The sequence below is a fragment of the Ahaetulla prasina genome, chromosome 15 (genome assembly GCF_028640845.1).
Source record: "Ahaetulla prasina isolate Xishuangbanna chromosome 15, ASM2864084v1, whole genome shotgun sequence".
NCBI lineage: Eukaryota > Metazoa > Chordata > Lepidosauria > Squamata > Colubridae > Ahaetulla > Ahaetulla prasina.
In genome coordinates this window covers 13601992-13615035 of record NC_080553.1, presented here as the reverse complement: position 1 = coordinate 13615035, position 13044 = coordinate 13601992, and the positions used below count along the sequence as shown (strand labels likewise).

The window sequence follows — 13044 nt, the reverse complement described above, 5'->3', positions numbered from 1 at the left end:
AAAAGAGAGAAATCTTTGCTCTGATGTCTCCCTCTCAAGCCAGCTGCAATCACTCCCAATCGTCAGCCTAATCTGGCTTCAGGCACGATAAACTTCATAGGGGAGGAGTCTCCGCTTTAATGCCTCTGTCCTTAAGGCAATCGCAAGCAGTTCAGATCGCTAGCCAATACGGCTTCAGGCGCGATAAATTCGAAACAAAAATAATTTTACGGTTGGGGTCGCCACATCATGGGGAATTGTATTAAAGGGGTCTCCACATCGTGGGAATTGTATTAAAGGGGTCGCAGCACTATAAAGGTTGAGAACCACTGCCCCAGACTGTCATTCCCACCAGTGTGTTCCTGTGGCACACAGACACCTTTGTGTAAGAGAGAAGGCAAGGAAGGAAGGAAGGAAGGAAGGAAGGAAGGAAGGAAGGAAGGAAGACGGCATGAGGCAACGGCGTTTTAATAAGCGTAGGGTTGACGGTGGGTCTGGAACGAAGCTCGAAAATGGCCGCCTTTGTTTTGTGAAGACCACATGGCCATTGCGATGCGGCTCTCTTCTATGTCATCATCCCACGGCTCCTCCTCTTTCGAGAGGCCCAGCTGGGTCTTGAGATGCTTTAACTGGGCCAACGTGATATTGTTTCCTCCACACACGATCACCACGAGAGAGTCCAGCTGGGGGGTCAGCTTGCCTTCCGCTTGTAGCTTTTGGACCCTTCCGCTGTAAACAATGGCCAAGGCAGCCCCACAAGCAGGCTCCACGAGGATCTTCTCGTCATCTGTGAGTGGTGGTGGTGGGGGAGGAAAAAAAATGGGGATTTTAACCAGGGGTGAAATGCTCCCAGTTCGGTCGGGATCGCTCGATCCGGTAGCGATCTTGGCTGGTGGTTCGGACAACCGGTAGCAATCGTGATGCAAGGCTCCACCTGCCCACCTGGTTGTCATCACTTCCTGGTTTTAACCAGGAAGTAATGTATTTTGTACCCTCTGCGCATGCGCAGAAAGGTTTTGTGCATGCACAGAGGGTGTGTGCACGCATGTGACACGCAGTGCGTGCCCTTCCAAACCAGTAAGGAAGGTAAGTAGATTTCACCCCGATTTTAACCCACCGAATGCCAGTGAGGAAAAGATGTGTTGGAAAAGAGCTAAAAGTTGTACGAATATGAAACCTGTCCAATATTCTGCTCAGAAAAAAATGCATTGTATGTCGTTGTTTGTGTGTTAAAAAAATAAAAAACTTTATTAAAAAAAAAAAGAGCATCGTTGTAAATTTAGGACCCTTAAACTGGCTGGCCACTAGATGGCCAAAAAGAATGTGTTTATGGTACTCTTTGCTGCCATCTAGTGGTCGTCTCTATGGTAGCTCAGCTCAGTACTATAGTCTTATCTAACTAAAAGCTTGCAGAGCAAGTGACAGTAAGATGAAAGCTGAAAGGAGGGTCGCCAAGAAATAAGATTATGTATCTGTGCTGGAATGGAGTATCCAATAAACTGGCACTTTGAAGAAAGGTACTTTTAGCAGTAGCAATAGCACTTAGATTATACCACTTCATAGATCTTTACAACCCTCTCTAAGCAGTTTACAGAGTCAGCCTATTGCCCCCAACAACCTGGCTCCTCATTTTACTGACTTTGGAAGGATGGAAGGCTGAGTCAACCTTAAACCAGACAGGATTGAACTCCTGGCAATGAGTTAGCCTGCAATACTGCATTCTAACCATTGCGCCACCAGGGTGCAGAGTGTGGTGAGCTTGCCTGTTAACATGGGATCTGGAGGAGTTGTAATGAAGGTGGGAGGTGGAGATGGAGACGAAGGTGGAGGAAGAGGTAGAGGTAGGTAGATAGGTGGAGGTGGAAGCAGAGATAGACATGAAGATAATATAATAAAGATAAAAATAGGAGTTGGAGGTGGAGATGATGAAGATGGAAGTGGAGATGAAAATGGAAGTGGAGATGGAGACAGGGGTAAAGATAAGATAAAGATAGGAAATGGAGATGGAGATGGAGATGAAGGTGGAGGAAGAGGAAGAGGTAGATAGAGGGAGGTGGAAGTGGAGATATGCATGAAGATAATGATAATAAAGATAAAAATAGGAGTTGCAGGTGGAGATGATATGGAGATGGAAGTGGAAATGAAAATGAAAATGGAGGTGGAGATAGAAATAAAGAAGATAAAGAGCTGGAGGTGAAAGTAGAAGAAGAAGTAGAGCTTTCAATTAAAGCAGAAATGGAGGTAGACGTAGAAACAGTGACGAAGATGGAGAGACAAGATAGGTTGAGAGTGCCAGGAGCCATACCACATACCCACAAACTTCTCAATCGCTTCTACCGCCTCTAGATCCGTGACCACTACTGAGAAAGTCGGGTGCTCCTGAGCCAGCTTCAGAGTCTCGGCTGCCACAACGCTCACCCCCAGAGTTGTAGCGACACTGAAAGGAAGATAAGTCAAACCATAGTTTGTTTAACTGTGTTTTATTGAATAAACCCCAACGAACTCCTATATAACCCTTTATGACAGAGGCCATATTTATCAGAGTCAAAGGGGGCTCACCCTTGATACTTCTTGTGGCCTGTCAGCTGCTGGCCACTCCAGCAGCCGAATCAGAGGAGGAGGAGGAGGAGACGTGGGAATCGGGGTCAGCATTAGGGCAACCTGAGAGCTCCGAGGGGGACGAGGGAATGGAGCTGGCAGAGAGAGAGAGAGAGAGAGAGAGAGGTGGAGCCTGGACCACCTGTCAGCCCTCAGATAAAGACTCTGGAGGTGGTTGATGAGGAAGAGGAGGAACAGCTGGCCCCAGTGCTTGATGCACAGAAGGCAGAGGAGAGGAGAGCAATGGAAATCTATGGGCCGGTCCTTAGGACGGAAGAGCCACTGCTGCTAGCAAAGTCCCACCCTAGCCCTGGGGAAAAAAGGCAGGGGGCAGAGATGAATAGATGTGGCAGACAATTATTCATTTTCTGGCCGGCCGGACTTGTTAGCCGGCATTGAATCGGTGTTGCCGGGGCTGCTGGCGCTCCTAATAAAGGAATATTTGAGTTAACTTGTCACGTTTGGAGACCTGGGTCAGAAGAACAATACTCAACCCAACTACGATGTATTTGGTTGTGGCTTCCTGTGGCCTGCACAACGTCTTGTGCAGACCAAAGAAGGAGTCAACCATCATCCAGTTGGAGGTATGAATGCAGCCACTGTGAACTAGAGAAGACACTGCCCCATCCAGCCCTAGTTCATCTCAGGTGTTGTGGTCTGCCAGCAGCTTATGGAGCTGGCAACGGAGTCGGACAGCGATGAGGCTGAGGAAGAGTGTGGGCCAGTCCTGGAGGGTAGGGAAGGCCCAGATGAGGGCTCTGCGTCGGAGGCAGAGGTGGGGCCAGGGCCATCAGGGAGTGAGGTGAGGACTCCAGAGCCTCCAGAGGCTGACAGTAGTGAGGCAGAGGAACAGGAGGAGCCTGTTCCTAATGCATGCATGAGAAGAGCTGCCAGAAGGCAAGAGCAGCTCAAGCAAAGAGGACGACTCGGGACTAGGTCCAAGAGATGACTGGCCCCTCCCATAAGGCTTAAAAGACTAGCAACAGCGTTTGGGCTCTTTGCCGGAAAACAATGTTGATAGCTTTGTCTTGTTGCATTTCTTTTGTATCTGTGTCTTCTGAACTTTTGCCAAGAGAGGCCTTTGGCAGTTTGCCTAATTGGACCAAGGTTTGCGATAGGACTGAGGAATTTGTGTTGGGAGGAATTTGCTTTAATTTAGTCGAACTACGCTGAGAATGAAGTAATTTTCAGCTGTCCAAATAAAGTTTGTTTTTACACTGACTGAGTTCCCTACTACCTACTTGGGCCTGGGTCACGACATCAGTGTGGGCTGCTGATCTCGGACAGCAAAGGGTCCAATCCCAGGGCTCACCTGGTAATTTGAGGAAGGGTCACCAGCTTTCCAGCTGCCAAGGCGGCATTCAGGCTGTGAGCTCCTTTGGTTTCCAAGGCAACCACCGGCACATCATCCCAGCCCACTTCTCGTAGGCCTTGAATCACTCCACATAGCATGCCCCCACCTCCAACCGAGAGGGCGATTGCTCCAGGTTTGGAGGACATCTGCTCTTTCATCTCCCTGACCAGAGACATGTGACCATCCCTGGAAGGGAGAGAAATAGGGATGAGCCAAACTGCCTAAGCAAAGGATTGAGAAGGTAGGGAGGGGAGAGGAGAACAGGGGGGAAAAAAACGAGACTGTTCTGTCCTCCCTCGCCTCCGTCCAAGTGATGGCTTAATTAGCTGGCACTATCAGCTCTGGCAGCAGAATAGCCAGCATCTGCCAAGAGCCTCTGTTATCTTCCACGACACTGGTGAGTCACCCAGGAACAAACTTCAGCTCTTAATCAGTGGATTTGCCTGTTACCAGTGGATTTGGTCTCGCTGCCTTTTATATCCTGTGGGGTGTGGCTCCACGACTCAGCACTTCTTAGGCCTGCCCCACCCTTGCTTCTGTTGATCCCTCCTCTCCTGCCTACGAAACCTAGGGTCCAGTCAGGCCTGATTGCCATCAGCTGGGTCTGCAGGCGTGGCCTGGGGGGGGGGGAAGAGTCAGGGGACGGAGGCCTCGTTATCTCTTCCACCTGGCCTGTTTCTGGCTCCTGGAGCTGAGCCAGGGAAGCCGGTGCTCCTGAGGTAAGTCCTGACGGCCTTCCCCCTCACTTTCCAAGTCACTTTTTTTTAAAATTTACATTTATATCCCGCCCTTCTCCAAAGACTCAGGGCGGCTTACAGTGTGTAAGACTTTCTGGCAGCAGGGCCAGCTCGGGGGACGAAGACACAACAGAGACTGAGGTCGGTGAATATTTCTGTCCCGACTCTTCTCAGGTCCCTGAAGCAGTGGTGAAATCCAATTTTTTTTTTACTACCGGTTTTGTGGGCATAGCTTGGTGGGCGTGGTGTGGTGTGCTTGGTGGGCGTGGCTTGGTGGGCGTGGCAGAGGAAGGATACTGCAAAATCTCCATTCCCTCCCCACTCCTGGGGGAAGGATATTGCAAAATCCCCATTCCCGCCCCACTCCAGGGGGAAAGATATTGCAAAATCCCCATTCCCTCCATTTTGGATGTGAGGTAAGTGCAGGGACCGCGCAGAGGCTCTGGGAGGGTGAAAAATGGGCCTACCACAAGTCTGGAAACAGGCCCATTTCCGGCCTCTGGAGGGCCTCCAGTGCCCGGGGAAGGCCATTTTCACTCTCCTGGAGGCTCGAGGAAAGCCTCTGGAGCCTCTGTAGGGCAAAAAAACGGGCCTACTGGAAGTACCAGAAGTCCAGAAATGGGCCCGTTTCCAGCCTCCGGAGCCCACGGGGAGGCTATTTTTGCCCTCCTGAGGGTTCGAGGAAAGCCTCCAGAGCCTCGGGATGGCCAAAACACTCCCCCACCATGGTGCAGGAGGCTGAGTAGGCCACACCCCCAAGGCCACGCCCACCCAGCCACCAGGCAGCAAACCGGTTGTTATTTTTTTTTCAATCCCACCCCTGTCCTCGCACTCATGGCTGCTGCAGCCTTCTCAGCGTCCCCTTTAACAACTGCAGCGATTCGCAGGTCCCAACCTTCTTTGAAACTCAGCGGCTCAGACGCAACTAAGCGGTAGAAGACGTTCCTGGACCTCCACTTCGAAAAAGCCCCCGGAAACCAACCGCGGAAAGAGACTTGATATATAGCCAAAGACCGTAAATTGGATTCCGAGAAATTTGAATCGAATGTCTTCCAAGGATGTCTTACTACCAACCCTGTATGGACAGATCTGGGCTTCACAACCAAAATTGATTGATGACCTTGATGGGCTCCAAACCTTTCAGTGCCTTGAGAATGTAATTTCCATCTCGACATAAAAGAAGGTAAGAACGGGCCTTTTTCTTCCTCTGGGCACTCTTTAGAATAGACCTTAGTTGGACTTTTCAGGTGCTACAGGTATGAAAAAATAATTCCTAGATAGATAGATAGATAGATAAAATAAAACTTGTTCTGTGTGGCTCCTATTAATTTGACACCGATGCCTGTGGCTTGCAGATCTTTTTCATAAAGGCCATCACCTCTTCCACACACCCCCTTTGGCTATAATATAATTAATCCATTCTTTATGCAGTGGGAGGTAAAGGAATGAAGAAGTCCTGCCCTGAAGCCAAGTGAAGTAACTGGAGCATCTGGGTAAGGAATTTCTTTTTGGTCTTGTCAGCTAAGATCAAGTGTAAGGTGTGGGGGGGAGGTTGGATAAAATTAAGGGACGGAATGCAATCTTGAGCCCTTATAAGAAAGATGGGGCTATAAATTTAATGGAGAAGGAGGAAGAGGAGGAAGGGAGGAGGAAGAGGAGGAGGGAGGGAGGAGGAAGAGGAAGAAGAGGAGGAGGAGGGGGAAGGAGGAAGGAGGAAGGAGGAGGAGGAGGAAGAAGAGGAGGAGGAGGAAAAAAGGAGGAAAGAAGGAAGGAGGAAAGGAGGAGGAAAGAAGGAAGAAGGAGGAAGGAGGAAGGAGGAGGAGGAGGGAGGAGGAGGGGAGGAGGGAGAAAGGAGGAAAGAAGGAGGAAAGAAGGAAGAAGAGGAGGAGGAGGGGATGAGGAAGGAGGAAGAAGGAGAAGCAGAAGAAGAAGTGGAGAAGGGAGGAGGAAGAGGAACAAAGAAGGTGGACAGAGGAAGGAGAAGGCAGGAAGAGGAAGGAGAAAACAGAAGGAGGAGGAAAGGAGGAGGAGGAAGATGTGTATTTCTTTAGAGACCTCTTTTCGGACTACTTACCAGATCAAGGGATCATCGAATGGAGGCACATAAACCCATTCAGGGTTGTTCTTCACCAACTCTTTAGCTGCTTTTGTGCTGTCTGCTAATATCTGGGGAGAGGAAGCCCCTTTGTTAGAGCAAGAAGACGCCAAGAAAACAAAACCAAGAAATATCCGCCGCTGTCAGAAACCTTGAAGAACGACAATATACTGCAGGCAAGTTGTCCCACCGGTTAATTGTTCTCACTCTTAGGAAATTCCTCCTTAGTTCTAAGTTGCTTCTCTCCTTGGTTAGTTTCCACCCATTGCTTCTTGTCCTGCCTTCAGGTGCTTTGGAGAATAGCTTGACTCCCCCTTCTTTGGGGCAGCCCCTGAGATATTGGAAGACTGCTATCCTGTCTCCCCTAGTCCTTCTTTTCATCAAACTAGACATACCCAATTCCACCAACTGTTCATATGTTTTAGCCTTCGGTCCCCTAATCATCTTTGTTGCTCTTCTCTGCACTCTTTCCAGAGTCTCAACATCTTATTTTACATTGTGGTGACCAAAACTGAATGCAGTATTCCAAGTGTGGTCACTTAATAGCCCTGGCAAGTAAAGGTACCCTCGCACATACGTGCTAGTCGTTCCTGGCTGTAGGGGGCGGTGCTCACCTCCGTTTCAAAGCCAAAGAGCCAGCGCTGTCCGAAGACATCTCTGTGGTCATGTGACCGGCATGACTCAACGCCAAAGGTGCACAGAACGCTGTTACCTTCCCACCAAAGGTGGTCCCTATTTTTCTACTTGCATTTTTTTTTTACATGCTTTCGAACTGCTAGGTTGGCAGAAGCTGGGACAAAGTCACGGGAGCTCACCCCGTGACGCGGCACTAGGGACTTGAACTGCTGAACTTAGCCCTGGCAAAAAGGATCGTAAAATTGGGGCACGATTCATTTAACAACCCACCTGGCTTAGTGATGGACTTTCTGGGTTCCAGTTGTGGTTGTTAAGTCAAGGGGTACCTGTAATAGCAGCTCTTCGGATGTTTTTGTTCCTCAGCCCACTGTCTCCAAACCTACCTCTCCTTCAACGTACACTGTGCTGCCTTCTGCCTTCAGTCGCTCAATAGTGAAAGCTGGGGTACAGGAGGGGACGTAGATGGTGGCTGGGATCCCCAATATCCGGGCAGAATAGGCCACCGCAAGGCCAGCATTTCCAGCTGAAAAGGAAGTTCGTTTGACATGTAATGTGAACTACATTTGGGTCTCTAACCCCGGGCTGTCAGCTTTCCAGCTGACAAGCCTCAGCATCTTTAACCACCCACCCTTTGTTTGCACCATCCCCTTAGCAGGTAGTAACCTAAGTAACCCATTTCATTTGTCAGAAGAGCCATGGTGGCGCAGTGGTTCGAGTGCAGTACTGCAGGCTACTTCTGCTGACTGCCGGCTGCCTCCTTCTCTGAGATCTTTTCTTACTTTCGTGGAACTAGAATTGATTTGGACATCTCCCTCCTCCTTCCCTTTCTTTCCTCCCTCCCTCCCTCCCTCTCTCCTTCCTCTCCTTTCCTCCCTCCCTCCCTCCTTCTCTCCTTCCTTTCCTCCCTCCCTCCTTCCTTTCCTTCCTTCCTACAACTCCCTCCCTCCCTCCTTCCTTTCCTTCCTTCCTTCCTCCCTCCCTCCCTCCTTCCTTTCCTTCCTTCCTACAACTCTTTTCCTTTCCTTTCCTTTCCTTTCCTTTCCTTTCCTTTCCTTTCCTTTCCTTTCCTTTCCTTTCCTTCCTTCCTCCCTCCCTCCTTCCCTTTCCTTCCTCCCTCCCTCCTTCCTTTCCTTTCCTTTCCTTCCTTCCTACAACTCTCTCCCTCCCTCCCTCCCTCCCTTATTCATTCACTCCTTTTCCTTCCTCCCTCCCTCCTTTTCCTTTCCTTTCCTTTCCTTTCCTTTCCTTTCCTTTCCTTTCCTTCCCTTCCCTTCCCTTCCCTTCCCTTCCATGGTGCAGAGGTTAGAATGTAGCACTGCAGGCTGATATCTTTTTCCCCCCCACGTGTTTCACTTCTCTTCTTTCTCCTGTAACTTCTATTCTAATAACAAATCCTTCATAAAAGTTATCGCATTACATTCTTGATTCAGTGATCTTTCCACAGATATATAATTTTATGGTACTACTCCCCCCCCCAAAAAAAAGTGGTGTTACTAGCTAATTTTAGAAAATACACTTTTCCCAAAAGGTTTCCACAACTTTGGCCATCCTGTAGGTATGTATGTCAACTTGAGCTATTTAGAAACTACGAAAGGCAGGATAAAGATCGAATTAATAAATAAATATGACTTAAGGGTGGCATCTGCTCTACCCTGGAGCAGGGGGGTCTCCAACCTTGGCAACTTTAAGCCTGTCAGACTGCAACTCCTGTGTTTATGGGAAGGCTGCCATGGGTATCCATTTACCTGAGGAAGTGACGAAATGCTTGCACCCACGTTCCACCCACTGTGGAAGCAAAAGCAGAAACGTGAGAATAAGGTGACCTTCTTCATTACCCAAGAGAATTTCAACTGATCGAAGGAATTTCTCAGTTGACGTCCCTTAATGGGGGTCACAAAAAATAGGAAAAGCAGGGATTCTTCAAATATAGCTGCGTATTTGAATCGTGCTGGTTGGGACTGATGGATATTTTCATTCATCACCATTATATACAGGATTAACAGAAAGGACCTTGTAGGTCATCTAGTCCAACCCCCCACCCCCGCCCAAGCAGGAGACCCTACTCCATCTCTGACAAACGGCAGTCCAGTCTCTTCTTGAAAGCCTCCAGGGATGAAGCTCCTGGAACTTCTGAAGACAACTTCTGTTCCACTTATTGAGTGTTCTAACTGTCAGGAAATTTCTCCTTATTTCCAGGTTGTTTTTTTTTAATTTGAATTTATATCCCGCCCTTCTCCGAAGACTCAGGGCGGCTTACACTGTGTTAAGCAATAGTCTTCATCCATTTGTATATTATATACAAAGTCAACTTTTTATTGCCCCCAACAATCTGGGTCCTCATTTTACCGACCTTATAAAGGATGGAAGGCTGAGTCAACCTTGGGCCTGGTGGGGCTTGAACTTGCAGTAATTGCAAGCAGGTGTGTTAATAACAGACTGCTTAGTCTGTTTAGCCACCAGAGGTTGCTTCTCTCCTTGATTAGTTTCCACCCATTGCTTCTTGTCCTGCCTTCAGGTGCTTTGGAGAAGAGCTTGACTCCCTCTTCTTTGGGGCAGCCCCTGAGATATTCGAACACTGCTATCCTGTCTCCCCTAGTCCTTCTCTTCACTAGACTAGCCATGCCCAGTTCCTGCAACCGTTCATTGTATAAATTTTAGCCTCCAGTCCCCTAATCAACTCATGACCAAATGTGTGTATACATGATGAGAATATAGAAGTTGTCCTCAACTTATGACCACACCTGAGCCCAAAATTTCTGTTGCTAAGTGAGACATTTGTCAAGTGAATTTTGCCCGATATTTTTAATTAGAAGGATTTTTTTCCCCCCTTAGGCTTCTAACACCTACAACACTGGTTATTTCATTCATCATCATTTTGTTTTAACAACTCCATAATCCCTTGTGGAGTGGAGCCTGGCAAAGGGAGGGCCTCCGGGGAGGGGATGGGGAAGGTCATTTTAACCCTTCCCAGACTCAAAGAGAGGCTCTGGAGCCAGGTGAGAGAGAAAAACGGGCCTACCGGGCCATCGCTTGCCAGGAACAGGAGTGGAGCCGCGCGCGCATGCGTGGGCCCCCCGCCCTGCATAGAATTATGGGTGTGGGCACACAGACGCACGACCCCTTTCCGCCCCCCCACCTCCTGGCACACGATGGCAAAAAGGTTAGCCATCACTGAACTAGATGGTCTATATTCTACCTTCCAACTCAAGGATTCCATAATTCTCTTTTTTTTTTAAATAAAAAAATAAAAAAATGTCAGCTGATTGGCCGAACTTGTTTCCTCCTAAGCACAGTCTTTGCTCCAAGCCCTGTCAGATGTGAATTTGACAACCCCCTTCATGTGCCCACTCATAAACTCTCTCTCCAATCCATACCGTGTCAGTTTTGGAAGGCAATTTTCTTTTTGCTTCTTAACTGCCACAGATTTTAGCTTGGGGAAGTTGGGTGGGGGTTGTTGTTGGAGCGGTAGAAAGTTAGTCATAACAACATTCCGTATTCAAGGACTTTTGCCTGCGTCTGATGTAGACTGCCTGGAGATTGTATCCAATTGAGTGTGAAGAGTTGATTGGACAATGTGATGAACTTGTGGGTGTGGGGCAAGGCTGTGAACTGTCCATTGGGTGTGGAAAACCTGGAAGCTTTCAGTTTCAAGTTTTCCCAGCTCTGCCAACATGACATCTCTAATAAATTGGAACTTTGAGGAACCTCAAGCCTCAGAGCTTTATTTCGTTGGGGGTGTTCCTTGGAACCCTGACATACCGTTTTGCAGAAGTTTCCAATGCCCCGTATCTTAAAAGAAGCTGTGGGTTGGGCACATTCCAGTTTGAGATAGACCTTGGTGCCAGCCAACTTAGAGAGAAGAATGCTTTCTCTCAGTGGTGTAGTCACATGGAGGTGGTCAGTGGGAGCCATCTAGAAGACTGAGAAATGAAAGATGGTGAGATCCAGAATGATCAAACTCAAGAACCATTGCGGTACATCTTTAATCTACATTCATACATGCAGATGCAGACATGCACAGAGAGATTTTGGTTTGCTTCCGCAGACTCATCCAGCTTGTCAACTTTGTCTTCGACGAACTTCACCCGAACCGGTAGCGGAAATCGCGGGTGGCCCCGCCTATCCGCCCCGGCCCTCTATGCCACCCTATTTAGGCACGTTTTTGAGGCTGGGTGGCGCGCGTGGAAGGCGCACGCCGCTCACAATTGCGAACCGGTAGGGAAAGTCAGTGAATACCATCATAACAGTCTGTGTCAGAGGCCTCTGATGGTGGGGCGTGATTTCTGAAGATTATAATTAAAATGTCTATGGAGATTCTCAAGTCATCCAGGTCATGGTTGTCCCAAAGGTGCTTTTTTTCAAAGGTGCTTGCCCTTCTCAGCCAAGAAGGGATAGATAGATAGATAGATAGATAGATAGATAGATAGATAGATAGATAGATAGATAGATCACAATAGATAGATAGATCACAATAGATAGATAGATCACAATAGATAGATAGATAGATAGATAGATAGATCACAAGATCACAAGGATCACAAGCTTCCTAACAAACAGGAAGCAGCAGGTGAAGCTAAGCAAGATCACTCAAATACCTGTACAATTAGCACAGGGGCCCCCCAAGGCTGTGTGCTCTCCCTACTTCTCTTCTCTCTGTATACCAATGACTGCATCTCCAATGATCCATCTGTTAAGCTACTGAAGTTCGCAGATGACACAACAGTGATTGGTCTCATTCGAGACAATGACGAATCCGCATATAGACAAGAGGTCGAACGATTAGCCTTGTGGTGCAACCAAAACAATCTGGAACTGAACACACTCAAAACCGTAGAAATGGTGGTAGACTTTAGGAGAAACCCTTCCATACTTCCACCTCTCACAATACTTGACAACACAGTATCAATAGTAGAAACCTTCAAATTTCTGGGTTCTATCATATCGCAAGATCTCAAATGGACAGCTAACATCAAAAACATCATTAAAAAAGGACAACAAAGAATGTTCTTTCTGCGCCAACTCAGTAAGCTCAAACTGCCCAAGGAGCTGCTGATCCAATTCTAGAGAGGAATTATTGAGTCTGTCATTTGCACCTCTATAACTGTCTGGTTCGGTTCTGCAACCCAACAAGAAAAACACAGACTTCAGAGGATAATTAGAACTGCAGAAAAAATAATTGCTACCAACCTGCCTTCCATTGAGGACCTGTATACTGCACGAATCAAGAAGAGGGCCATGAAAATATTTGCAGATCCCTCGCGTCCTGGACATAAACTGTTTCAACTCCTACCCTCAAAACGACGCTATAGAGCACTGCACACCAGAACAACTAGACACAAGAACAGTTTTTTCCCAAAGGCCATCACTTTGCTAAACAAATAATTCCCTCAACACTGTCAGACTATTTACTGAATCTGCACTACTATTAATCGTTTCATAGTTCCCATCACCAATCTCTTTCCACTTATGACTGTATGACTATAACTTGTTGCTGGCAATCCTTATGATTTATATTGATATATTGACCATCAATTGTGTTGTAAATGTTGTACCTTGATGAACGTATCTTTTCTTTTATGTACACTGAGAGCATATGCACCAAGACGAATTCCTTGTGTGTCCAATCACACTTGGGCAATAAAATT

General features: G+C 47.7%; 1 protein-coding gene across 1 annotated transcript; it reads right to left on the bottom strand.

Annotated features, from left to right (window-relative positions):
- Positions 1-80: 80 nt before the first annotated feature.
- LOC131185724 (L-serine dehydratase/L-threonine deaminase-like) lies at positions 81-11311 on the bottom strand. Its single transcript, XM_058158520.1, has 7 exons — positions 11159-11311; positions 9145-9184; positions 7783-7922; positions 6743-6834; positions 3890-4117; positions 2292-2416; positions 81-766 (listed from the first exon to the last, which is right to left on the bottom strand). Exons 1-7 carry the CDS (start codon positions 11309-11311, stop codon positions 447-449), a joined length of 1098 nt encoding a protein of 365 aa, XP_058014503.1. The 3' UTR covers positions 81-446.
- Positions 11312-13044: the final 1733 nt, after the last annotated feature.